The sequence below is a fragment of the Trichoderma citrinoviride genome (genome assembly GCF_003025115.1).
Source record: "Trichoderma citrinoviride strain TUCIM 6016 unplaced genomic scaffold BBK36scaffold_9, whole genome shotgun sequence".
Lineage (NCBI taxonomy): Eukaryota > Fungi > Ascomycota > Sordariomycetes > Hypocreales > Hypocreaceae > Trichoderma > Trichoderma citrinoviride.
Genome location: NW_020194717.1, coordinates 157,960 through 183,834, shown reverse-complemented (window position 1 = coordinate 183,834; position 25,875 = coordinate 157,960). Strand labels below are relative to the sequence as shown.

Here is a 25,875-nt window from a genome sequence, read left to right as displayed (position 1 = left end):
TTCACCGCCATGCTGCTCTGCTCGAAGAAGAAGCGGAAATAGAAATCATAAAAGCCAGGCAAACATCGTAATGCCCCATCCCTTGTTTCCCCAAAGCCTTAGCGGTAGTAGTAGGTATCTTGAACAAAAAACAGAAAATGAAATAGAAAGTCATGGGAAGAAGGGGGCCAAGGCCTGAGATTGCTCGTGTGCATCAACCGCCACCAGATTAGATGGCGTCCCGTTCCATTCCAGCCGTTCTCAGGCCAACCGCCAACTCATGTGTTCCCCCTCCCTTCGTCATGCCTGTAATCATGCCGCTCGTTCGGGCATATTAAATGGATAGCTCGATTTAAAAAAGACATCATGGGACAAGGAAATGAAAACGAGAAACGTAACGGCATGACCACAGTCGAAATCAGCCCCAGAGGAATGCTTCTGGGGGGATATATCAAACGTTTCCCCCAACCACCCCCTTCAACCAGAAACCGTGGCTCTGTTTGCTGGACGGCTTCGTCAAAGTGCAGAGCCTTCCGAGTCCCAATCCCTGTGCCGGCTTCCTTATTAACCAAACGCCCCAAGCGATGCAAATCCATATGCTGCGTCCTGACGACGAGCAAAATTCGGGAAAAGAAGAGCAGAAAAAACAAGAAGCAATGCGAACCCATGTCGAGAGGGAAAAAAAAGAAAATCGAGACTAATGGTACAAATGTAGACACTCCCAAAAGTGGGGGAAAAGAGGGAAAGCGAGGGAAATAGTACAAGGATGCTGAGACACGCTGCAGAGCAACATGTCTTGGTTCGTCTCCTGCTCATGGGCCAAGAGTCGTCATGCAGACGTGCCGACCATCCACTGGCCAGCGGCCGCAAAGGGAGCATTGCCACCACCCCTAGGGTGCATACGATCCTTGCGCTGCGTGTTGCGGGAGAGACTGCTGACCCTGGTTGTACACTATAAACTCGGGCACCACTCCCGTGCGCAGGTCGTTTCGTCGGCCCAGAGGCTGGTAATGCATGTGCGTGGGCGGCACCGGCACGGCCAGGTGATACTGATCCAGCGAAGCCGACGGCGGCGGGTAGAGCAGCCTGTTGACGTGGCGGACGGGCTTGTAGGGGCTCGCCCGCTGCTGCAGGTAGACGCTGGGCGAGTGCGAGATGGGCGTCAGGGCCATGGGCGTGTGCACTCCCGTCGCGGCTCCAAACGGCGTCTCTCCCATGGGCGACGATGTGTAGCCCGAGGTTTGAAGGCCGGCCAGGCCGTGCTGGCGCTTGCTGGGCGTGGCATACGCCATGGGCGGCGGGCCCTGGGGAGCCGGTGCTCTGGCGAATCCGTTTGTGACGACGGGAGCAGGTCGTGCCGCGGCGGCGGGTGCGTAGTACTCGTCCTGGACTCTGGGCAGTTCCGGTGCCGTCGTCGTCATCGATGGGTAGTAGTCGGCGGAGACGCTGGTTCGCAGGGGCATCGTCGTCTTGTGGGGCTGGTACACCGTCGACATGGCACGCATGCCGGCCTGCAAGGGCGGCAGAGAGGCCACGTTCTGGCTGGCGTAGGGAGCGGACTGCGGGATATCGGTCGAGGGCACCGGGTTGGCGTACGCAGAGCTGGGTAAGGACATGTCGCTCGATGGCGCGGCCGAGTTGGTGTACGGAGACGGAGTGTAACCGTTTGCCGTCTGCTTCAGGTTGAGGGTTGGCGACGGGGGCGCGTATCCTGCCGTGAGAGGCGAAGGTGGCCTGGATGCCGTTGCCGTCGGGAAGACAGCCGGCTGCGAGGTGACAATGGACAGGTGCGGAACACCATACCTGGGCGCGGCACAGCTGTTGGACCAAGGGTTCTCGTGGACCTGAGCAGGATGCATACGCATAACTCGCTTAGAGGGGTTATTCACGCCCTCCATGGGCTCTCCATCAGGGCTGCGCTTCCGCGAGGGGCGCAGAGCCATCGACGGCTTCACGGCCAGGGGCGAGACGGGGTTGGCGTGATACGTGACCCAGTCTTGCGCGTGCTTCGAGACAGGCGGCGAGTACGTCGGGGCGGTGGCGGGACTGAATGCCGCCGCGTCGCTGGCCGGCAGCATTGTGGTCGGCGAGATGGGCGAGTGGAAGCTCCTGGAGGACGGAGACGTTGCGGCCAGCGGCGATGCCTGGGCTCGGGAGGCCTGCTCATAGTAGTCGCGGAAGCAGGCCAGCTTGGTCAACCAGTCCTCCCACTCCTCCTTGGAGGCAAGAAGGTTGTAGCGCATGTTACTAAGAAACTCTACTTCCATAACGTGTATCTCGCCGACCGCGAAGCACGACACCTCGGCCCACGTCTTGTTGGTGTAGGTGTTGTCGTCGAGGACTGTGCGGGCACCATGTTAGCTTTGGTTGTCCGGTCTGTCTGCGCCTGCTCTGGTCCAGGCCTTTGTAATTTCAAGCAGAGGCTCACATTTGTTGCCAAGCATGAGGGCCACCGTGAGCAACCGATACTCACTGCCCTCGCGTCCCTTGATCTGCGGCGTTGACAGCTTCAGTCTATAGATGAAGAGCAACGCGAGCAGTATCACGTTCTGTGTAACCTGGGTCGTCGACAAGACGTTGAATACCCATTTGCGGAACTGCTCGCTCGGCTTGGAGAGGTTCGCCAGCTGCGTCGTGATTGTGTCTGGCCGTGATCGGAAAGTCTCTGCCTTCTTCAAGCGGTCGATGGGTTCAAACCAAAAAAGGCACGTCATCTGTCCAAAGAATAGAGAGTCAGCTACTTGCGCCAGGGAAGCAGTTGGTCGAGGCGTGGATCGGATCAAGGAGCTCGAGAATAGCTTGGGAGGAACTGGAAATATGGTGGCTTCGACGAACCTGGGCTGCAAAGTCTGCCAGGCTGCCGCCGTTGGGACTGATGCATCGCGGGATTTGGAGACTGTGGTAGATCAACGTCTCAGGGCTCTTCCGCGACGATGCAGCGTCTTTGGCGGATACAGCCGAGGCAGGCGTCTCTGACTTGGTAGACCGGTCTGAGGGAGTGGTATGAAGCTGCGTGAGAGGGCCATTGCGCGCCTGCGAGGCGGGCACCTGGGTGGGCTGGCTCTGCTGGAAGGGATATCGAGCGTACAGCGTAGCGGCGTTCCTGGCGTCGCTGGCCCCGACGGCAGAAGCTGATGTTCTGGGGAGGGCAATTGACGGAGCATAGGATCGCAGGGCGTGGTTATCGTAAGCGGCCAGCGCCTGCTGGTATGCGGTGCTCATCGCGTCGGCCGGGGGAGCGCTCTCAGGCCGCGCAGATGGAGATGCTGGCGAGCTTGGTGATGGCAATTGTGGGGGTGATGCTGGCGAGGGCGACGGTTGGCGTCGTGGGCGGCTGTCGAGCGTCGAAGGAAGCTGCTGAAGACTTGTGAAGCTGGAGAAGATGCAACGTCGCCGGCCGCAGCCTTAACAGACATGGAGAGCTCCTGTGACGAGGTGAAGTCGGCGGGACGAAGGTCGAAGGCGTTGCCGCAGTGAACAAGCGCGGCTGATACAAGTTTCGAGGCGAGATGAGGCAGAAGTGAAGGAGTAAGGAAAGGTGAGGAAAGGAAAAAGAGAGGACAGGAAAAAGAACGTGAAAAGGAAAAAGTCCCTCACTGCTATGCGTGCAGACGAAGGAGTGAGGGAACGAGGGACGAGGTGAGGCCAAGCTGAGGAACAAGCACATTCAAGAAGATAGAGTTGCAACTCGATCGAGAGGTGAGGCGTCGGAGGTGGGCGTGCGAGTGGGTACGCGATATTGGCTGCAGGCGTGGCCGGCGGGGAGGTACAGGTACAAGCGCGGCGGGCCAGAGGGCCAGGTGCCGCGAGGGTGCTAAAGAGAGCACTGTATGAGGTACTTGGTCCGCTGGCGATTCATCCACGCATGGAACTGCCACAACAAGACCCCGGATTTATTACTTCTGGGTGGCCCAATGCATCTCCGGGGGGCCGCTAGCGGTGGCTTCTGCCCTCTTGTCTCTTTTGCAGCGTCCGTTAGCATGGGAAGAGGCACCGAGTCACTGGCACTAGACGAGGCCGGACCAGGCAAGGAACGCTTGCTGACATGCATCCCTAGCATCCCTAGCAGCCAGCGCGGAGCCATGCCCGGGAGGAGGGAAGAGTAACGAAAAGAGGGAGGGCGTGGCACTGTCCTGTCGCGAGCGAGGAGGAGGGCGGCACAACTTGGGAGCCCGGCGACGGAAGATCCAGATGCTGAAATGAGAAGAGGGGGGAAGGGTTTGTGCTGCTTGCTGGCTTGCTTGCTTCCTGGCGGTTCTAGGAGAGGCATGTATTCTTCTCGTACAGGAAAACGAAGAGACGAGCTGAGAAGAAGGCATCGATGTCATGGGTAAGGTCTGGCAGGTACTTTGCGGGCTGGGCGGTACGGCATCGTCCTCCCCTTTGCGTTCGGCGTCGTGTGTGCGTCGACGCGGACGGAGCACGGCGTCAGTCGGGGCGCCTTTGCGGCTAGCCGGGATGGACGTGAAGTAAGAAGCAATACATCGTGGATACTTCAATTACAAAAGGGCACAAACGGGAACGGGGTCGCTTCGATGGGAGGATGGAACAGAGCCGGGCTTGGGCGCTGCGGTGGCTGGCGGCAGAAGGAGAAAGACAGACAGACGGACAGACAATCCATGGATGGTTGTGGATGATGGAGCGAGGAGGTATGGAGCACCGGTTGGGGTGGTCAGGTTCAGTTCAGGTTGGTACCTCGTAGTGGCACAGTACGCAGCACGGTGCGGACTGCGCCCTGCCCGCATTGGCTACAGCTGGCACGCACGCAGGTACGACCAAGCGGTACCTCAGTACCTGGGCAGTTCAAGGTTGAGCCTTCCATTAGCAGCACCCACCCTTGCTCGAGCACTCAAAGCACTCAACGCGTCACCGAGAGCACATGTCACGTCCTGTCCTGTCCTGACCTCTCACGCGCATGACCTGCGCTTGTATGACGAGACGTGAGGTACTTCCGTCTTCTGTGCCTCCCAGAATACACGAGACAACTGCCCAGCGCTTGTTCGTCTGCCGTTGGTACCTGTATCCGGCTTCTGAGTCTGCTCACACATCAGGTCTTGTACGAGTGGCGCTGCGGGCACGACGCATGAGACACGCACGAGTACGGGGGACGACGAGAGGATACGAAGCGCCCCGTACACAGTACACGAAGGAGTCTGGTCTGGTGTCTTCCATTTGACCAGCAGTCTCGAGTGTCCGTCGCAGTCAGGCAGGCCCCCTGTGCTGAGCATTGAAAAGAGGAGCTCGCTCGCCCACACGCCAGCCAGTAGCAGCTGGATTCGTGCATCCCTGTCGGTGCGTCGAGAGGTTAACCTGCGGATGCCTCCTTTGTGTAGGAGTACGAGCACTGATTGCTCCACGCAAAGACGGATATCGTAAAAAGAACACCAGCAAAGCGGACGTTTGCCTCGATGGTCGTTTACCTCGAGGTATCGATCGTACTTGCAACAGCCTCTCAGCGGCGTGTGCCTCCTGTGCCTCCTCTTGCGGGGTTTCCAATTAGCGGCAGCACCAGCGAACTTCAACTTGCCGCCTGCACCGATTGGCATTCAAAGTACCGGAGGCGTCAATGGACTCATTGATTGCACGGTGATGGACTGCCAACTTCAAGGTTCTGCCCGTTTGTGCTCCATCAGGCCCGTTCTTGGTAGCGCTGGGAACAGGCACGAGGCCACGCCGACGGTGGGCAGCAACAAGCGCCCCTGCAGCAGACAAGACCAGACCAGGTACGAGTACACACACTCTGCAAAGAATTCCAGCAAGGGAATCAACCAGCCAACCAGTCACATCAAATCAAATAAGAAATGCAGAACAGGTCAAACCCAACTCGCACACCCCTTCCCTTCCCTTCTCCTCATCATGGTCGGCTTCCCAGCGCTGGAGCCACATCCCTGCCGAGCCCAGCTGACTGACACGGCGCCTGGAACCGGAACACCCGCTCCAACAGTTCGTTCAACAGGTACCCGTACTTGTACTCATCTTCAGTTGTTTGTCTTTGTTTCTTGATTTTATTTCTATACTATTTGTTTTCGCTCCCTCAAAGGGGTCAAGGTCGATCAAGGAGGCGTCGACTGGATCTCGACATCACCGCATTTTCCTTCTACCTATTCCATTGCCCTCTCCTTCGTGGGTTTCTGTACCATCTCCCAACAACTGCACCTCGTCTCTCAATGTGATGCCCTCACTTGTTAGTGGCACCCGTTTGACCCCTGCAACAGCCCACTGAGACGGCGCTCAATATCCAGAACCTGCACTAACCGCCAGGGAACAAAAGAAGGGCCCATGGATGCGATACGGGACTGCTGCGCTGGATGCTGCGAGAACTATCCAGCAGTAGTACTCCGTAGTCGTAACCAATATGGAGCTTCAAACAAAGCGAGGCGACTATCAGTATCACTAGTGTAGCCGGGCAAGAGAGGCGACTCTGACACACTGACACTGTCCGTTTTGCAGGTCACTCACACATGAGGGCATTACGAGTACCGATACAAGCCTCTTTTCGGTGACGACTGATTTCCATTACATGGACAGCCTGTCGCTGACCGTCATGCTGCGCCCCAAAATAGACATGACGGCATCTACGGGCATCCAAAGAGCGAAAAAGGGAACGAAAAGGCGATAAATATAAAAAGGAAGGTGAGATGCATACGTAAAAACGAGGACATCAAAGGCATGTCTGCTATCAAAGTTGCAAAGGCGGCGTCGCCGGGCTCATTTGCCTCAAAAGCCATTCGTTCATCCATTCCACACAGCCTCCGACTTGGTTATTAGCAGTTTTGTACTCGTACAGTATGAGGTCTTTCACTACTTCTTAGTGCCTTAGTACTTATTCACTGCCTTTCGATCGCCAGCCGCAAATGAGCGGCTTGGGGCCCGTTTTCATGCCGGTGCTGCGAGGATGAATGAGGAAGAACAGGGTCCATCTGCAACACGATATTCAAGGATGAAGAACAAAGGAAATCGTTGAGCGTCTGCCGTCCATGCACCGTGTTTTCTTACCTTTGTAGTGCAGATGTCGAATCAGGGACCTTGTACATGGAGGAAGCAATCCATGTTCTGTCAGCCTTCCTGATGGCTTCTTGTTCTCGCTCTCCGTCTCAGCTCCACTCTACAAAAGACATCGCTCCGGGACTAGACAGCGGTGGCACCTGTATCCGACGAGACGGCCAAACGGACCTCACAAGGTTCATCTATTGGCCGTGATGACGGGTTATTCGTACCAATACTGCAGACGATGTTCCGAGTGTACATTTTTATCTAGCTCCTTGCCAGCACAAAGAGTAGTCCTCTGAAGCACTTCGTACCTACGATCAGAAGGAAAGAAAACGACTTCTACAGCATGTGGGCTTAGGCTTGCTTCATAAGGCTCTAACATGCCCTTCCGGAGCACAGGTACCAACTAGGACGGGGTAGTAGTATCGTAGTATTGCTTGTACAAGTACAGCATGGAGTCGAAGCAGCCCAAACAACTCCACTTGACATGCCCATGCCCATGCCCATGCCCTCCGCTGCCCCAAGGACCGGATGGAGTTCCTTTGGGTTGCCAAGTGCCAGAGAGAGCTCTGGATGAAAACGATCCCCCGATCCGCGTCAGCCAGCCCCTGCGTTTTGCTTGGGGCGGTTACAAAAGCATAGCGCCAGGGCTTGTCGATGATGACTGGGCACGAGCACCACATGAGTGCTCTTGCATGCAATGCAGACTTTGCGGGATACGGAGTGTTCCGTATGTATTTTGAGGGACTACGTATCTGGAATGAACCCGTACTTCATCGATTTTGCCTTGCCACGGTTCTAGTATTCGTATCGTACCATTAACCACAATAGCCGCCATCTTCAAAGGTAAAGTGCTCGCATCGCAAAGCCGGTGCTAGTTCAACGCTGTTCCGGAATTGGATGGCGTCGCTCCAACAGTCTTCTTTTGCGTACCAAGTACATATGGAGTACAGGGGGGGGTTGTTATATGAGTGAGACACACCAAGAGGAAGATTGAGAAAATGAAAGACGTTTTGAATCAAAGCATGGAAGCCGTTGCAGGGCAAGTCCAGGAACGTGATATGTCACAGACTGCTTGATTTTTTATGCTGTTCCATCCCGCTTGTAATGGCTTTCTTTCTTCAACCTTCCTTTCCCTTTATTTCGGAGATAGGTGTTGTTTTCGCTCACTTCTGTATGCTGGCCCACACCTTGATATATCTCCATCTTCGCATTTTCCTTTTCTTTTTTTTTTTTTCTTTCTTTTTCTTGCCCCTCTGTCCCCACGCCCCTCCCTTCTAATACACCCCTGGACTTCTGAGAAGGCGGGAAAAGAGCTGAAAGGGCCGCGTACCGTGCATTTCAGTGGACCTGATTGGAGGGGAAGGGGGGTCTCAACGCACTTTGCTGTCAAGGATGGCATGCAGAGAGGGATTTGAAAGACCTTGTGCCTGTTGGCGTTCTTTTTTTTTTCTGGAGCTGTAGTTGTACTTGGATTGGAGCTTGTTAAGGCGGTGGTGATATGCCACTTACACGCCGCGGGGACGTGCAAAGTACTCATACAGGATTGTCGAGGAGCATTTCATTTCTCAGTGCGGTTAAAGAAGTGCTTGAAAGAATCGCCGGGAAATGACTACAATAGTAGGCACGAAAGAAGAAGATCGTCTTTATTCGTAACATCAAGGATATTCTTTTCGGTAGCCTAACGCAAAAGAAGTGAAATCACACGGATGCTTCACCCCCTCGATGCTTGCGTCACCATCGTATCCGCCAAAACCCGACAGGTTGAACTGTTATTCATCAACCGAAAGCGCCTTCATACGGAGAACATTGCCTGCCCTCGGTTGTTGCTTTGTAAGGAAGGCAAATGCATGCTTGTACTTGGGGATCCATCTTGATCCATCCAAGCGGTCGTTGGGCCACAAAGTCCAGCCAAGCCGAGACCCTTTTTTGCCCTTTTTCTCGCCCCCAGTCCAGAGGGCATGCACCTGTCTGAATGCGAACAAAGCCCAATACGCTAAGGCGGTCTGTAGTTGCTGTAGTTGCGGGTTCTGCTATAGCACAGTATCTGGTAATATTGGCACAAGCACAGGAATACTACAAGCACGGTGTAGTAATGGTATGTGCAACTTGATATAAGTTTTCTTCGCACTATTGCTTTTCCAGACTGTCCCTCCATGCTCCATATTTCCATACAAGAATACGGAGGATAGACAGCGGCGATAAGATACTGCCGTGTAAATCAACTGCAGTACTGCGGCCGCTCTACAGTCATTAAAAAGGGACATGATCAGATACGGAGAAGAAGCAAAGGACAAAATAAAAAGCAAAATCCTGCTTTTGCGTATTAGTCCTCGTCTTGCAGATGACACAGGCATCCAAAATCCATCCTCGGCCCCTCCATTCGATGAAGCACCAAAAGCGCAGGAGAAAGATGGCGCTTGAAGTGGGCTACGTCAAAGACTTGTCTGCTAAAGCTCTCCCCCCCTTGTCGAAGCCATCCCGCCCTTATTTGATTCGTGAGAGACAAGTGCTTGGAGAAATCGAAAAGCTCACGCCCGCCCTCCATAGCGAGACGGGCTGGTATGGACGATCACGACTGAATGCGACAAAGTAGCACTTATTTGCATGGCGTCTTACTCGAGACAATCTCGAATATGGGGCCCGTTAACTAGTACATAAAGAGAGAGGAGAAAGGAAAAGAGCTGTTTTGCGTGTCTGTAGTGGCGCAGCGAATCAGGTAGCGCCAGACACAAGGGAGAAGATACCTGGTCATCTTGCTGTAGACTTCCTTCATTCGTGTAAGAGAGACATCTGCAGAGAAAAACGTCGACCCCAGTTCATAAAAGAGGGCTGGTGTTATTGGATCGAACAGGGCAATAACGTGAGCTTTCCCGCATTTGATGGATCAGGCAGCACGCTGTAGATGTAATACTGACATGTTGAGGGAAGAGAGTATGAGTGGTGTGAGCTGTCCCTTTCTGACTCTTGTAGTACATGCTAGTAGTAACATGAGGATCCTCGTTCCTTCTTCGTACAGGTGGCAAAAAACTGAGAGTTCGATCAGCCCAAGCGCAAGTACTGCAAGTAACAAGTATTTCGCAGCAGATCCAAGATGCGCAAGCGTGGGGGCGCGCAAGAAGCAGGGGAGGTTGCAAAGGGTTAGGGACATGAGGAAGACATCCATGTCATCTCCTCCGGACTGCGACCAGGGGTATCTCTGAATGTACGAATACTTAATACCTACAGACTCGGACGGAGGTGATAGTCCCGACGACTAATATCAAGTTACGGTGGCCCGGCTGCACGAGGAGGCTGTATAATGTAGTCCGTATGTAGCTGCGTTCTTTGGGAAAGCCGTCAGGTGGCTCGGATGCGGGAGATGCACTTCGGCTGAGCACCAAATTCTCATTTCGTCTGTGGTTGTTGACTGGTAAGTTTTTGGACCGAGGACGCCTGCAAAGTGCAGCATGGATGCCTTTGGAGCACACGCAGTCATAGTCTAGACTTACATGAAAGTAGGCTGAAGCTGTAAGACTCCACGTAGCTCTAGCTCATCCAGAAAGCACTGGTCTGAGCATACGAAGTACATACAAGTCGTAGACTATGCAGCAACAGCCTCTTTCAGACAGCACGACGCAGCTCCCCTTTGAAGTCCTAGCAGGGGTCGCTTATTGGTTGCCAGGCCCTTGTTCCAGGCATGGCATGTTCCCCCAAAACCGCCCCGAACCAGGCGATCAGGGTGTGTCTAAACGCAGCCTGGAGCCGGATGCCTTTCCATCATGTATCATGAGAATTTCACCTCGTCTCGCGGCAATGAAAATACGTTTGCGATAGAGGGGCGCTTCATTCCTTTGTGCCTTGATCACTACTTTCAGTAGTGACCAGCATTGTGTAGCGATGGCAACAACTTGCACATGTACAGTGTGCACTGTAGAGTATCTTGACTCCCCTGACTCCCTCTCCAGGATCTGAGGATAATCTCGCTGATTACCGAGAACTAGCCGTCCTCTGACGAGATGTTGCCGTGGCCAGAGAAAAGGAAAGAGGGATAGTGTGTTTCGTGTGTAAATGAAAATGGAACACGGACTGCCATGTCTCGGCCCGTTGGGAGATACAAGAGCTGAACTGTGCTTGAAAAAGCAATCTGCAAAGCCCGACATTTGATACTGTATCTCCGGGCATGAACTAAGGCAACAAACCGTGCCCACGATGCTTTCCATTCTGGTCGAAGCGAGGAATGAAGGCCAATGCCAGGGCGCCATGTCTCATAACTCAACGCCCAGAGCGCTCCGTATCAGGTGCGGGATGCTTCGTGGCCAACCAACAGCCAGCGGATTGCGTACTTGTACTTGGTAGCCCTGCCGAGAACGCCTCCTCGTCCGGACATGGGCAACACGGTCGGTGGACAGGTAGAGTCGCATCTAGAGTTATACGGACTGCAGAGGTCATGCCGCCGACTGGGATTCCGGGCGCCAGGTTCACCAACAGCGCCCAAGCCAGGCTGAAGCGGATGGTGCCAAGTTTGTCCAGGGTGGGATCGTTGCCAAGTAGTATTAGATACTGAAGACTATGTCATTCATGACTTGGACGACAATCTGAACGCCGGTGCCCCAAGTGTCCTCGACATTCAACGTTTGATCCAGGTACGAGTACATGCAGGGCATTGCCTGATAGTCGATATGAGCCATCAACAAGTTGTCAAGTCGGTATAGGAGCCTTTCACTGAATGCCTTGTTCCAGTCATCAAACTACTAGTAGTAGTGTATTCCTCGATGAGCCACGCCTCGAGGGGGGCCAAGGGCCAATCACAGGCCCACAAACCATCGAAGGGGGCGTGCTTGTGCGGGACGGCAAGCTCAAAAGACGGCGACTTCAATGTGGGTGTATGAGACAGATTAAGGATCAAAGCGAGGCAGAGGCTCAACAACAGCCATGCCGGCTCACTTGCGGAATCGGGAGCCTTTTCATGCCAGTGCCCGCGAGGGGAAGAAGGAGGCCGCGAGCCGTGGCTGGCTGCCGAATGATGCGGATGATGCGAATGATGCATGATGAGAACAGAGACTCGGAGTGCCATCATCATAGCGTGCTTGTACTGTACTTCGTACGTAGGTACGATGGGCGACAAATACCTGGAGGCGCGCCTCACTCCTTTGTAAAGGTGCGGTCACAGTGTGACGTCCAGCCCCAGCCTCAGCCCGTTGTGTGCCTGTTCTTCCAGGTTGATTAGCCATGCTAGCTTCTAGGCATCAGCCGTAGAGGTACTAGATCGGCCTGGCCACAGCCAACAAGACAAGCCGTTTCGTCAGGCGCGACAAGGACGGAACGATGATGACCTAGGCGAGGCGTATGATATCTCGCTGATCAAAGGCTCGCCCTTGTGCGACGACTCGTGCCGGAACCACTGCCATGCTATGTACGCTTATGACGAGGGACGATGCTTGGCTGGATCTGATGGAGTAGCTCCGATTGCGTGAATCGTTTCGGTGGCGGCGTGCGTCCCATGTCTCATCACGGGCATCCACCAAAGGAAGGGAAAAAGACTGACGAGATTCGGCAAGGCAAAGAAGAGGGGGAGGAGAAAAGAAGAAGTTTGGTGGCTCGGCGGCAGCCATCCAATTCCAGCCAGCCATTAATACCTTATTACCGAGCGATGGTTGTTCAGGTGGCCTGGACATCGAATCACAGACGCAAAGGAAAAGCGACTGTTCCACTCATGATGCTCCATACCTCTTCAATGTATGGATATGTATGTATGAAGTCGAGAGAGGAAGCAAGCCAGGCAGGGTCAATCAACCAGGCAACGAGGCAAACCGGACATCACGGCCGAGCACTGTGTGGAGAGCGAGTGCGGACAGAGCAGGTTCCGAGTTTGCTTGCATTGTTCTTTGCTCGAGTCCGACGGCGAAAGGCGACGCTTCCGGTGCATCTGCTCGCTCATCCACGACGGCGTCAGAAAGCGGAGTGGAGTTGGGCCAGGAATTTCGTCGCCAGTCGTCCGTCCAGGTCCAAGTCCAGTCCAGGGCCCTCCTGTTGGACCACCTCACACACAGGCAGAGTGAGGCGCTAAAGATAGCCTCTGTTTGCCTTTTGCCTTGGCGCAAGACGCGGAGGCCAAACCAATATTATTTGCCCAGGTCGCATTCGGATCAACTCATCAAATCCATGTCACGCACGAGAACATACGACACGACACGACACGACGGCCCAACCAGCCAAGCCAGCAGCCGGATGGATCCAGCCCCTGATGATGGTGATGCTAGGACTCGCCCGCGTCTAAAGAGGCTGCATGTCGAAGTGGTGAATCCTGTGATGGCCGGACAGAGAGAAGCCGAGGCTCTCCGAGTTTCGAGGAAGTGGCGGGGTCCATCAGCCGCCCATCAAACTGTAGCTCTTTATCGTCGAAGTATCATGTCGTCGTCGTTTGTCTTCTTCCTCCTCCGGAGGCGTCTCCCATTCCAATGGTGAAAGTGTTTGTCCCTTCTCAGAACCTTGGGCTTGGTGGCAGCGATTGAAAGCGCAGACACGCCTGATTCAAGTTACCTCGGGAGTCGGGCTGCTCGGCTGTGACCTCGACGATTCCTCTTTGCTCGCTTGTGGTGGTTGATGCCCGCTAGAGACCCTTACACCTTGCACTCGGCGTTCCACAATCACGGGCTACTGAGTAATATATTCTGCCGCCTCTGTAAGTGTGTAGATGGTCGAGAGTGGTGTTCCGGGTGGCGTCCAGACAGACAGGCTCCGTTCTTGTACTCGTACTTGCTGCACTCCGTAGCAGTGCGTCCGTAGCCACATTAGCTGCTGTAGCCCACGTACAAGTACGGATTGGATACTAGCCCCATGCACTGCAATGCTCTGCAAGACGGCTCCGGCCCACCTCGAAAACTAGCTGTTCTGCGGCCGTGTGATTGGATCGTCGTCGTTGCCTTTGGAGTTGTGATAGTGAAGAGGAGAATGGCAAGCCCGAGATGCCTCCATCATTGCTTTGCCTTATCTTATCGCGCAGGTGCCCAAGATGCCTCCATACGGCAACAGCGACCCTGATACTGGCACCAGGTGAACAGATACAGCTGTTTAAGCACGCTGCGCCGCCAAAGCGCAGGTACCTCATTATCACACTTGGCTTCACCAGCCATGAAGGCCTCAACGTCACGATGGCCTCGCCGCAGCAGCACCTCCTTCACACAGAATTATCCTGCTTGTCTCCCTGATGCGACGTCAATGCACATCTTCGTCATCTCGACTCTCGTCTCTCTCCTCAATCCCAGCATGTCTCGCGCACAGGACCCAAAAGCGGGCCGGGGCTCCATCATCAATCAGCCTCGATCCTTCTGGCGTCAAGCTAAAGTCACTCGATGGAGCAGCCATCAGAGACCCATGTTGCCATGGCCGGCCGGCATGACAGTACCAGAGGCTGCCGGACGATACGAAGCACTGTACGGTGTGCTCTGTGTCTGGTTGAACTTGGTTCTCTCCGAGTCGCTGCCGCTGAGTATCACTCGTCGATGGAGATTCAACCTTCGTACAGACGTGCTTGCTGATGATGTCCCATGAACGCAGCTCCCTTCATCTCGCCCTCAGAGTCAGGCGACTGCGTGTGACGGACGTCCCCGTCCTCAGCCCACCACCCGATCCAACCTCAATCTATTCCGTGCTCCGTAAAAGTACGAGCTTGTGTACTCGCCGGGCGGCCTTGTCGAGACTCCCCGAATCCACTCTTCCAAGGCCACTACTTGACTGTCCACGGAGTACACGACAGGCGATGGTCCAGCAGCTGCACGTTAGTCATCGCTGGCCTATCTTAGGAGACGCCACGAACAACCTTGAACTGACTTGGAGGCGAGCCCCCAGACGGTCGGCCGCAGCAGGCTTGTAGTGCCACAAGTACTCGCGCTGGAACCAGGGCGGCCCATGCACACCACATATCACATCAGGTGCGCCGAAGCGCTGCTTGGTTCGGCACCACTAGCATCAGCAGAGGTCATGGCATCAGCATGGGCGCCAGACTTGCCTCAGGGTATGACGGGGCCTATCGCCTCTGTTTGGGTACTTGGGCGCCGTCGTCGCCTCCTGAGCTGCCAGGTAGAGCGAGCGTTCTGTAAAAAGGACTATACAGGAGTGTCCATCGCCGCTTGTATTACACATTAGCCTCATGTTGCTCTCATTACTCTCCAGGGGGGCGCCATAAGCACGACGAGAAAAGCTGCCCAGTTGGTCCTGGAATCGAGTGCCATTGGGCGCGCGTGCACGCCTTACAACACACACACACACATATTCCCATATTATATGGCGTCAAGGCCCCTACCAAATGCCACAGACAATCAGGTAGGTGGTATGTATGCTTGCCTAGACGGAGCATTACCCTGCTGCTGCAAAAGCGTGAGATGAGTACGAACGTAGTACCACTACAAGTGAGCAGGTATGCAATATGAGCATGCAGTCTCCCACTTGGCAGCTCGTCTTGAGTGGCTCGAAGCCCCCTTAGCCTCGACGCCATGTTCAAGCTGCTTTCCACCTCGTTTCTGTTTTCTCATTTGCTCACATTCTTCGCCTTTCCTCTGCCTGCCGGGGTGATCATGGTATCATGGGCATCATCAGCTGTGAGGCGGCAGCCAACTGCAGCGCCCGTTGGCTTGGGCCGAGCATCAACTGCGCCCGGTCCGCAACGAGATTAGCCGTGTTTCTCATCATCTCGACCTCTGGGCCGTGTCAATTCATCGATGGCGAACAACGGTGATCCCTTTCCGACCTCCTTAACTTGGCACCCTCCCTGAAACCGAACTGAGCAGTTGATCGGAGGCAGCTGAGGCTCCCCGCCCTAGCCTTGGGCCGCGTCTCTGCCTCTTACACTCTGGCCCCGGCCTGTTCGCGTTCCGGTGGCACGGCGGAGGGCCGGATGGCGGCTCCCTGCTCCCTTGGGCCTAGACGCCTTCATGACGGGCAAAGTCCAACAGGTTGAATCAAGTGCCACCTTTCTGGTCCTCTTGGGTCCACAGAACTGGCCTGTCCTTGCTGCACTAGACGTCGACCTCCTTTACCCGGGCGGCTCTTCCAACTTCAAACCCCATCAGCGAGCGCCATGGTTCAAACACCTTGACCCAAGGAAGTCTCTGTTTCTCTTGCTCTACTTGTGCAAGTTCCAACAACAAGGCCAGCCCTCCGGTCCGCCATGAGCCTAACGTTGCCTGCCTCTTCAGCCAAGGTCCACTGGCTGATGGAATAAGCCAATCTTACGAATCCTTCCCCTCCGGCGTCAAGTCGTCCTTTTGCTCCTCGGCTATCGGGTTATACACCAGATGCGGCTTGTTTGCGCATGTACAAGTACGAGTATCACTACAAAGCAGCTGATCCGAAGCACAGTCTCATCAATGCAGAGCCGGGCTCGCTCAATGACGGCATGGGGCCGTGATGCTCTGGCCTGGCTGCCTGATTGGCACATGCTCCGTCCGCTCGCTCTCAATTCCTACCGCTGCCTCATCCAGGATATTGGGATGGCGCAAACACGGCATGGCAGAGCCGGGTTGATTCAAGAGCGGCATTTCGTTGCAGGTTGGTAAGGCCCAGCCGAAGGCGCTGGACTCAGACCCCTCACCAGCTGGGTCATCTTTTGGGCAGTCGCACCATGCCGGGATCCTTGATAGGCCGCTGTCGCGCAAGATGAGCTCGCTCACACTCTTACTCAGAGCCCGAGAGCATGCCAGTATAGAGACGAGGCATGGTGCGGACCGCGAAACAACCCAACCACCCTCTCCAGGCTCCAGCAGTGCCTTCGATTATCCTGTTCCTCCTTTACTCGCAACCCTGTGATCTCGCCTTCACGTAGGCCGCGTAAGGAGGCCTTGTTTCGCTTTGCATCCATGGACTGTGACGGATGCAAACAAATCCTCTAATGACTTATCAGATGTGATGCTAAGCTGCCTTGCCGGATATCGGCCTCGGAGACCGATGAGGGGAAAAGAGAAATAGTACGAAGACATAACGCAATCGACTGTAACGATGATCACCACCGTCCACTGTCCACGTCTGCAACATGCGTTAAGGTGCACGCCGACGTCCCGCACCGATGCTCGGAGACCGAATTTCATTGTGAATGGTTACGACTCTGGCCATGAGGAGTTACGACGGAATCCTCTCATAAAGCGCGTATATGAACGCTGGTTGATGGCTCTTTGATGGTGCATTGTGAAGTAGTCAAGCAGTCTCTGTCTCTTACGTCCATTTGAGTCTCCTTTCATCGATCCAACATGCCCAACAAGCCGACCACCGCGGATCTCTATCCCACCCCAAAGGTAGCCGCCGAGGTGACGGCATACTCTGAGCGGAACTCAACCTCGCTGCCAAAGTACCTCGTCGACTACCATGCCTGGGTCGAGGAAACCCATCCACACGCGACGTACATGGTCTCGAACCTGCAGGCGCAGAGTCTCGTCTTCTTCGCCAGAGCCTTTGGAGCCAAGCGGATCCTCGAGATTGGCTCATATGTCGGCTACTCTGCGCTCGTGTGGGCGCATGCCGTCGGCCAGGAGGGCAAGGTGACGGGCCTCGAGTTCTCGGAGGACTATGCCAAGATTGCGAGAGACGCGTTCGAGAAGCATGGCGCGAAGAATGTGGAGATCATTGTGGGAGATGCACTCAAAACGTAAATCAGCTGGCTCATCTTGACTTCCGTTTGATTAAACTTTACTTTTTAGGGAGACTAACAGAGATAACATGCAGTCTCTCAGCCCTACAGCCTGAAGAGCCATATGACCTGATCTTCATCGACGCTCAGAAGTCAGGCTATCCCGCCTACCTCAGGGACATCCTCGCCGGCTCCCAGCCCGGCTCGGCCACGCGGCTCCTGCGCCCCGGCGGCATCATCATCGCGGACAACGTCCTCCGGCGGGGCCTGGTGGCCGACGGCAGCGAGGAGAATCCCAACGCGCAGGTGCAGCGGCACGTCGGCTCGCCGGAGGAGGATCTCGTGGCGCTGCGGGAGTTTAACGCTGCGCTGGCGGGGGACAAGCGGTTGGAGGTGCTTCTGCTGCCGGTGTTTGACGGGGTTGGGTTTGCGAGGCTTTTGGATTGATTGAGCTTTTCGATGAGTTGCCCGAGGGAAATGGAAGACATGCCGTTGAGCAGGCTGCATTCTCTCGATGTTGAGTTATTGGCTTGGTGAGAGATAGGGACCCGATGTCATAGCAGCACGATATAAGCCACTCCTTCTGTCCAGTCCAGTTAGGTCAATACATATATGTCATTATAGAGAATGGCATTCACGGAAATGTGTTGCTGTCAAATTACATTCATTGCTGGTAGCAATGATCCTTCTTTCAACCGATATAGAGGAGCATCAAGGGGGCAACCATCGGTTTACTATTATAGGGTACGCAACGTTGGAGAAAACACGTTCAGACGGACTGGAATCATAAGAACGCAATGTAGGATACAATAGTAAGGTATGTAATTGCAACTGGTCTTGGGCTCATCTCCGCTCACTATCAAAGGCAGCCGTTCTGCTCAACCGCGCGACGCTTTCGCACTCATGAATATCTGCTCCATGCTCCATGTCTCCGTATATATATGTAAATGGTCAACATCTTTTCGTCCCAAAAACGCCCGGTTCAATAAGCCCGGCCAATCTGTTCTAGCCGTCAATCCAAACAACGTCTCCATCAAGGCAACGCGATATCGTCAGACGCAGGACTGCTCGCCGCAGTACTCTCATCTCCCATCTCCGACTTCGCCATCTCCTCCGTCACCAAATCCGTCCACCTATCGCCTCCCGTTCGCAAAACGTTGTGCGTAGAAAGACACTCACCAAAGTGTCTCTCCCGCCTCGTCGTTCTCCTCTCGCCGCCTTCGAGTGCCGAGTATGCGCTTCGTGTAGTGCGCATTCGCTTCCGCTTGCCGCCTTCGCTCATGAGGTTGCTAAGTTTTAGGCGGCGTAGCATGAGCTGGTGCTCGTATGCTACGATGCCGCGGACCCAGGGCGCCACGTCAAGGACGATAAGGTTCATGGTGCGGTCGAAGACAGAGGGGTCTAGGTATGTTGTTGGAGCGACCTTGGGGGGAACGGCGATGGGGTCGAAGGCGATGGCAATGTCCATCCTGGTCATCTGGTGAGGACAAGACCGAAAGAATGAGTCGAGAATCGAAACAGTCTGCCCTTCATCTATAGGTCGTAGAGCAGAGGCCTTCGCTGACTCTCGTGCTGCGTCATGTGGCTCTGTTGATGAGTTGAGCACAGTAGCCCGAGCCAGAGACTTAATGCACGTCGAAATGGCCTTATTTGGCGCAGCGTGATGGACCATGACATCGGCATCCAGAAGTGCCTGCCCCAGGATAAAGTCCTCTCTGATGTGGGTTGCGAGGTCGGGGATTGTCGGGTCCATAACCTCCTGCAACTTCACCCCGTAGGCGCCCCCTGAGCAGATATCCGCAGAGCTCATAGCAGTGCAAAAGTCATCGTAAGCCTCCAGTGTCCCAAGACTTGTCGCGGTCTTCGCGGCCCATGCATTCATACTACTGCCGTTGCACCAGTCTCCCATGTCGAAGCTCCAAAAGTCCCATACTTGCTCAATAGCCTCCTGTTCGGCGTCAAGTCCGCTCGTGGCGACGATAGGATCCCGATTAAACCATCCCATGCCCTTTTGATAGGCATCTTGACTGATGACTCGTACCACATCACCATTCTCGTCCAGGTCAGAACCCTTGGGCCAGCGAAGGTAGAACCAGTCATATCCTCCTTTACGATCGCCAACGCCAATTTGACACCAGTAGTTGAGCTCGGTTATTGTTGCTCTCAAATCGCGATCGCGAGAATTATACAGAGCTTCGACAGCGGATCGCTGAAGAGCATGGCCTTCGTTGGCAGCAATAAGGAGACAGAGATCCACGGCAGTGCTCAAAGGGGCGGCTGAAAACCGAAAGATGCCATGCAGATTCAAGCTCTGGATGGGTAACAAGCTCTCGTCGTTGCAAGTCATGATGAATGGTCGTTTGGACTGTGCGATGAGGCTTGTAAGGGTTGCCCAAAACTGCTTGTCTTCTTCGAAAAGTACATCGACTTCTTCGAGGAGAATCAGAGACTGCTTTTGACTCTTAGGCGGCGCCTTTGCCTCTTTCTCCACGCTCTCCTTCTCTTTGGACTGCTTCGCTCGTTGAGGCTTCGCTGGTTGTAATTTGGGCTTTGGCTGGAAGAAAGAAGTCATCATGCCCTGCTTGCCGGAGTTGATCTCGCTGGCCACCTCTTCTGGATCGATGGCGGTGGGGTCAGCGGCGCCTCGGTTGTGCTGCACTAAATGATTTCGTGTCATATCGCCAACTTTCTCCAGAATATCTTTCCCGCTCCTTCGACTGCCAGGATTGATCTCAAAAATCTCAAAGTCCAGCTCCTTTGCTACCGCGTAGACCGCTGCTGTCTTGCCGCTACCGTGGGGTCCGCTTAATATGATGGCATTCGTGAGACGGCTGCCTTTACTCGGATTGATACTGCGCATCACGGATTTCTTGATCAGCTTCGAGCCGGGTAAAGAAGCCCAGTCCCCATCGCTGTCGGAAATCTCGTCCATTTCAGCGTCCTCCTCTTCGCTATCGATGACAAAACCGTCCAGCTTGTTCTTCTTTCTCTTCTTCTTCGGCTTGCCTTTCTCCTTGTCGCCTTCTGAGCTCCCAGATTCTACAGACTGCACCCTAAGAGCCTGTAGCCAGTCGCTGAGAAGCAGTGCCTCCTTTCCTGGCTGCAAGACTTGGGCGGCCGTCACTGGAGCGTACTTCTGAACCCAAGAGCTACCTTCGCACTGTGATCTGTCAAAGGCTGAGAGTTGGGCTTCCAGGGCTTTGTAGAGACAGCTGATGGCAGGATGAACCTTGGAAGACTGCTGATTCGCGAGCTCATCAACATCCCCCTCGTAATATGCGGAATAATCGGTAAGGTGACTCCGTAATTGTGAACGGATTCGCTTTTGGAGCTTTCGTCCACTCTCGAAGTGCCTTTGAGGAACGCGTAATTCAGGGGGGGCTGGTAAGAAGCTGTTGTTGTCTCTAGGTAGACTCTGCCGGATTCCTGGAACGTCTAAATCACGTACAAGATGCCGTAATACGGACTCTTGCGGGGCAATAGCAACAGCGGCCCTCTTTGACCTCCTGTGCCGTATCCCAGAATCGTGACCGACAGCCCTTGTACTTGAGAAGTCATCACCCCGTACATGAGCCATCCCGTAAGGCGGCCATAATGGGTGTTTGGCACCAGGAACCTTTGTACCGCCTGATTTGATGCCAAACTGGATGCCTTTTCCGGAAGGGAACGGATTCCTGGGTTTCCTTGGCGACACCGGCGTGGACTTGAAGACGCTGGTTTTGTGGCTTGAGGGCTTCTTGACTGACTCGCCTGGTGTACTGGCGTCAGAATGTGGTTTCGATTTGCCCATGAAGAATGGGTGTGTGCTTTTGGCTTTTTCAGATGCCACTTCCGCTTGTCCTTGCTTGGGCGCGATAATCTTGCGTTTGCTGGGCACCAGTGAGAGCTGCAGCTTCCCTTCGAGTATTTCCTCAATCTTGTTGCCCATGTCCTTTCGGTGTTCATCGTCCCGTCCATACTTGATCGTGACCATGCGACTTGGCTTGCTTATTGCTTTTGGCTTCGGAGGCGAGCCCAAGGTCCCCGTTTTCGGGTTGAACTTGAGGATCTTCTTCGATTGAATAGGGGTAGGTGTCTGAGCTCGTGAAGTAGCAGTGGAGGGCTCTAATTGTTCGGTATTGGTCGAGGTCTGTTGCGCAGCATCACCTGGCTGTTGTGTGGAGGCTTCGACGAGGTTTGGTGGAGGGACGCTGGGAGCCAACTGGCCGCTTACAGCGTCTCTGGCAGCTCCATCATTCTGGTCTGGCTTGTTAAGATGACTCAAAATAGCTCCATTGAGTGTCTGCCTTGCGCTCTTCCTTCCCCGGCGAGCCTTTTTGCCTTCGGAATCATCTTGGACCAGAGAGGTGTCTGTCTTTTGCCGCTTTCGTTTGGGACCTTCGGCGGTACCTGGAGGCGCATCGTCGGGTGTCGGCTGGGCGGGATCTAGAGGTAACGGCGGCGGCACGGCATGCTGGTCGATGTCGGCTTTGGTGAAGAATGGATGAAGCTTCTTGGAGGAGGTTTCGCCATTCTCTCCCTGCACCATTGTCGCGACCAGGACCGGTCCCATTGATTCACCGCGTCTAGGCAGGAGCAGAGCAGCGTTAGTAAGGCTGTTGCCTCATAGCTGTTAACAATCATGCGTCCTGTCCCTCACCTTTATGTCGACATGAATGCCGCCGATATCCAGAGCAACGATGAAGCCGAGGCGAGGATGAGGATATGCCTAGGTCGGGTATGAGGGATGCTGTATTAGTGGAAGAAGAGGATAAAAAAGGAAGCGAAATCCTCCAAGCCTCATCAATGTCCAGAAACTCTCGTCAAGCCCACATCTGGTGCAAAAGTCCCCCCAAAGAGCCTCGTGTTGTCAGTTCTGCAGCAGTTCAGACGCGTCGAAGCTCCATTTACGCGTGCAGTTGCAGGTGACAGGGATCCTGCACATTCGCGCCACAAATCGCGGCCCCGCCACATCACCTTACCTAAGCAACCCCACTCCGGAATTTTGCAAGGCCGCTGCCAGAACTTTTTTTTTCTTCTTTATCTATGGCGATAGCTTCTATCGCTGCAGCCGCAAAATATTCAGCCCGCCAGCCTGAGAAGCGTCCAGCAACAACACCAAGACACCATGGCTTCTGAGTACCGGATACACAAGCCATATGTGCTGGCGACGCTGCCGAAGCCGCTGGACCACACCAAGGGAAATATCGTGGCCAGGGAGGTCTATGGCCAGCGAGATGGCCAGAAGAAGAGGAAGCGAACAGAGCTCGTGGTGGGCGTTGACGGGGAGACAACCAGCATCTACGACGTATGTCTGCTGCTTTTCAGCGGTCAATGGTATTATGCTGACGACCTGATATAGGTTCCTGCCTCCCGATTGATTACCTCATACCCAATTCCGCCCCAGGAATCTTTCACCTGCCCTCCTTACTCCGTCAGAGTCCGTCGCAACAACAGCAGCGATGCCCTGCGATACACGTTCATCGCAACCACAGACGCGGGCGCTCACAAAATTACTCTCTTCAAGGATGTGGCCCATCGCGATGGAAAGACGACGTCGAACAGCGTATCTCAAGTTCTTAACACCTCCGCGGTCAAGTATCTCACCTGCTCTTCGCCTTCGAACGAAGTCGCCAACATCGGGGATATCATAGCCGTTTGCGAAGAGGGAGAGGTTGTATGCCTGTCTGGAGAAACTCTGGCCATCCAATGGTCTTCATCTTCCAAGTCAATGGTCCAGGATCTGGTAGCTGCGTCTGTTTCGGAGTTCCGCATTGAATACGCTCTGTCAGGCAGCACGGCCGAGTTCACTGAGGGCTTGTTCAAGAACCGACCAGAGGTCTTCAGCGCGCTACCAAGGTCTGCTGGCTCGCACGTAGAGCTTTTTGCTCTCATCTCCAAGAGCTCCAGTCAAGGTGTGGAAAGTCGACACTTGATCGTGCTGGCAGCCGTATCTGGGGACGCATCGGCGTCTGCAGATGTCCAGCACCTGGTCCCTCTCGACATTGTGCCCATCACCACTATCGCCAGTCAAGCCAACGACGAATCGCCTGCTTACCAAGTGGATGTGCAGTCTGGTCTTCTCCTCCAGCTGCAGCAGGGCGCCATCGGCGTCTACGACTTGACCGGAGCTGTCCCCAAGCTCAAATCGACCATTGAGGCAGAGAATGCGCAGTCCTTTGCCCGCCTCTTCAAACCGTTCATCCTCGCATCTTCACTGACCTCTATTGGCCTCTACAACTACCAGTATCGTTCTGTCCACTCCAAGGCCACACTGGACTGGTCCGAGGTCCCCACCGAAGGCGAGACGCCTCGATCATGCCAGCTGATCAGCTACCTGCGGAGCCAGGATCTCGTTGTCGCCCTTGTGGAGAACATCCTGGTCACCATCCAGGTCGAACCGCCAAAGGGCTCTGGCAAACGGCGAAAGGAGGGCCTTTTGATCGACTCGATAGGGCGGGGCACTGGCCTCGAGATTCCGACCAAGAGGGTCAGATGCGAAACTTCTCTCGAATTTTCTAAGCTGGTCCCAGGAACCCTTACCGATGACTACCTCGCTCAATTCCAGACGGAGACGGAGGCAGCCGATAAACTACTAGCGGATAATGAGCTGGGCAAGTGGGAAGACATCTTGCGCAGCAAATTTGGCGTCTCCAAGAAGGACACAGCTTCGGCAAATGGCGAGAACCCAAAGGCCCAAGAGGGCTCAGACGCGCAGGAATTGCCAGAGTGGGAGTGGCTCTCGGGGGCATCGTATCCTGCTGCTGACCGCAGATGGGTCATCTATGCCATTAGTCAAGTTTTCTCAGTTGACACCAAAGAGGTTGGAGATACTGTGCGGCCTGAGCTGCGCCTCGTCCTGCCCGAGAGCAACGTGACGACATATCTCGTGGTCGCCGGCCACCTCACCTTGTCGAATCTGCGAACAGCCTTCAGGGATGAATTAGCCCCCGAGGCGTCAGACAACCGCGCCGTAGCCGGCGACCTGATTCGATGCCTTGCGGACGCCGATCCCTCGCTGACCCTCCTGCTCAACTATCTTCAGGCCACCAAGCTAGGCGAGGTCGAGCTCTTGCTTGCCATTCGGGCTCTGATGCTGAGCATGGACCTTATTCCCCAAAGCAAACGGGACACGACTAAGCTCTTGACCAGTGAGCCGCATCGTGATAGCGGCAACGACAACGGCGACGGCAACAAGGAAGACATTGAGATGGACCTGGACGACTTGGAGCGGAAGATTGCAGTCACTGAGCACTACCTCGGCGATGACTCAAGTAGCCGTTCTCGTGGGCTGACTCTCGCGTTCACCAAGCTGTGGCGGTTGCCCGCAGTGAACACGGTCAAGGCGCTCCGGACGACGGTGTCGACAGACGACATCATGTCACTCATCTATCTGCTGCGGGTGGAATTGCTGCGCGGCGCGTGGACCTCTCTGTACATTGACCCTACCGCATTTGACTCAGAGGGCAATGAGCCTCCGCCTGATGGCGTCATTGCCCTGATTGCCGACCTCCTGGGCCGATGCCTGGATGCTGTGGGAGCCGGCGGCTGGCTGTTCAATGATGCTATCTCCTGGGCAGACAAGGCCGAGACGAGCGACTTCCTGACAGCCCTGCGACTCGAGGTGACTGCCGCACTGGAGGGCATCGAAGAAGCGGTCTTCCTGAACGGCATCCTAGGCGAGACTGTGCGATTCGGCAACGCGGTACAGAAGGGCAGTGCAGCCAGACAGACCCGGGCCCCCAACAAGCCCATCACTGTCCACTTGGAGAACAGGGAATCGCGACTGCTGCCGCTCGGCTTGAAGACAAAGCTGTTGCCTACGAGGGAGAAGGTGGTGTCGGGCGGTGAGGTGGTGCAGCGAAGCGTTCGAGAGACGGGACACCTCATCAGTCAGAAGGTGGACGCTTACTCGTTGGAGAAGCTCGCTATCTGAGCTGCAAATTTTTACTCGCTCTTTCGCTCTTCTCCACTGAAATATTTGAAGCGTTTTATGATGTCTTCGGTGAAGGATATGGACCCCCGATGCTGGGGCAAGGGCCTATAGAGAGAGGGGAGAGCTGGACAGAAGGATTCTCGAGTATCCGACTAGTGCGGCTCAAGAGCAAACGGTATCCGAGCTGAGGGAACTACTAGTGACGCGGAGAAAACTGCTGAGGCTGTAGGATGCATAGGAAGACATCCCATAAGGTGGAAGTGGGATTTTCGGTGAAGAATAGGGGGCCGAAGGATTGGAGGAGGTGGAGTTTCGATAGCTGAATGGCTGGCTAATACCATTGTTGTGCAAATAGATTTCATGTATGGATTGATGTAATCGAGACAAGGCA

The 25,875-nt window shown here is 54.8% G+C and overlaps 5 protein-coding genes across 5 annotated transcripts; 2 read left to right on the top strand and 3 right to left on the bottom strand.

The window, feature by feature from the left end:
• Positions 1–869: 869 nt before the first annotated feature.
• On the bottom strand, positions 870–3,201 carry BBK36DRAFT_55521 (hypothetical protein; the record flags this gene model as incomplete). Its single annotated transcript, XM_024898255.1, has 5 exons — positions 870–1,283; positions 1,371–1,521; positions 1,678–2,320; positions 2,408–2,693; positions 2,815–3,201. 5 exons carry the CDS (start codon positions 3,199–3,201, stop codon positions 870–872), a joined length of 1,881 nt encoding a protein of 626 aa, XP_024748354.1.
• An 8,437-nt stretch (positions 3,202–11,638) lies between these two features.
• BBK36DRAFT_165069 (hypothetical protein) lies at positions 11,639–12,267 on the bottom strand (the record flags this gene model as incomplete). The annotated part of the gene is made up of 2 exons (XM_024897766.1): positions 12,081–12,267; positions 11,639–12,043 (listed from the first exon to the last, which is right to left on the bottom strand). Exons 1-2 carry the CDS (start codon positions 12,180–12,182, stop codon positions 11,639–11,641), a joined length of 507 nt encoding a protein of 168 aa, XP_024748353.1. The 5' UTR covers positions 12,183–12,267.
• Positions 12,268–17,192: 4,925 nt separating this feature from the next.
• BBK36DRAFT_1121593 (S-adenosyl-L-methionine-dependent methyltransferase) lies at positions 17,193–18,016 on the top strand (the record flags this gene model as incomplete). The annotated part of the gene is made up of 2 exons (XM_024890840.1): positions 17,193–17,587; positions 17,665–18,016. The coding sequence occupies 2 exons, from the start codon at positions 17,193–17,195 to the stop codon at positions 18,014–18,016; spliced, it is 747 nt and encodes a 248-aa protein (XP_024748352.1).
• Positions 18,017–18,602: 586 nt separating this feature from the next.
• BBK36DRAFT_1203941 (P-loop containing nucleoside triphosphate hydrolase protein) lies at positions 18,603–22,097 on the bottom strand (the record flags this gene model as incomplete). The annotated part of the gene is made up of 2 exons (XM_024897289.1): positions 18,603–21,617; positions 21,909–22,097. 2 exons carry the CDS (start codon positions 22,095–22,097, stop codon positions 18,603–18,605), a joined length of 3,204 nt encoding a protein of 1,067 aa, XP_024748351.1.
• A 579-nt stretch (positions 22,098–22,676) lies between these two features.
• On the top strand, positions 22,677–25,484 carry BBK36DRAFT_55837 (hypothetical protein; the record flags this gene model as incomplete). Its single annotated transcript, XM_024898264.1, has 2 exons — positions 22,677–22,856; positions 22,911–25,484. 2 exons carry the CDS (start codon positions 22,677–22,679, stop codon positions 25,482–25,484), a joined length of 2,754 nt encoding a protein of 917 aa, XP_024748350.1.
• Between the last annotated feature and the right edge of the window lie 391 nt (positions 25,485–25,875).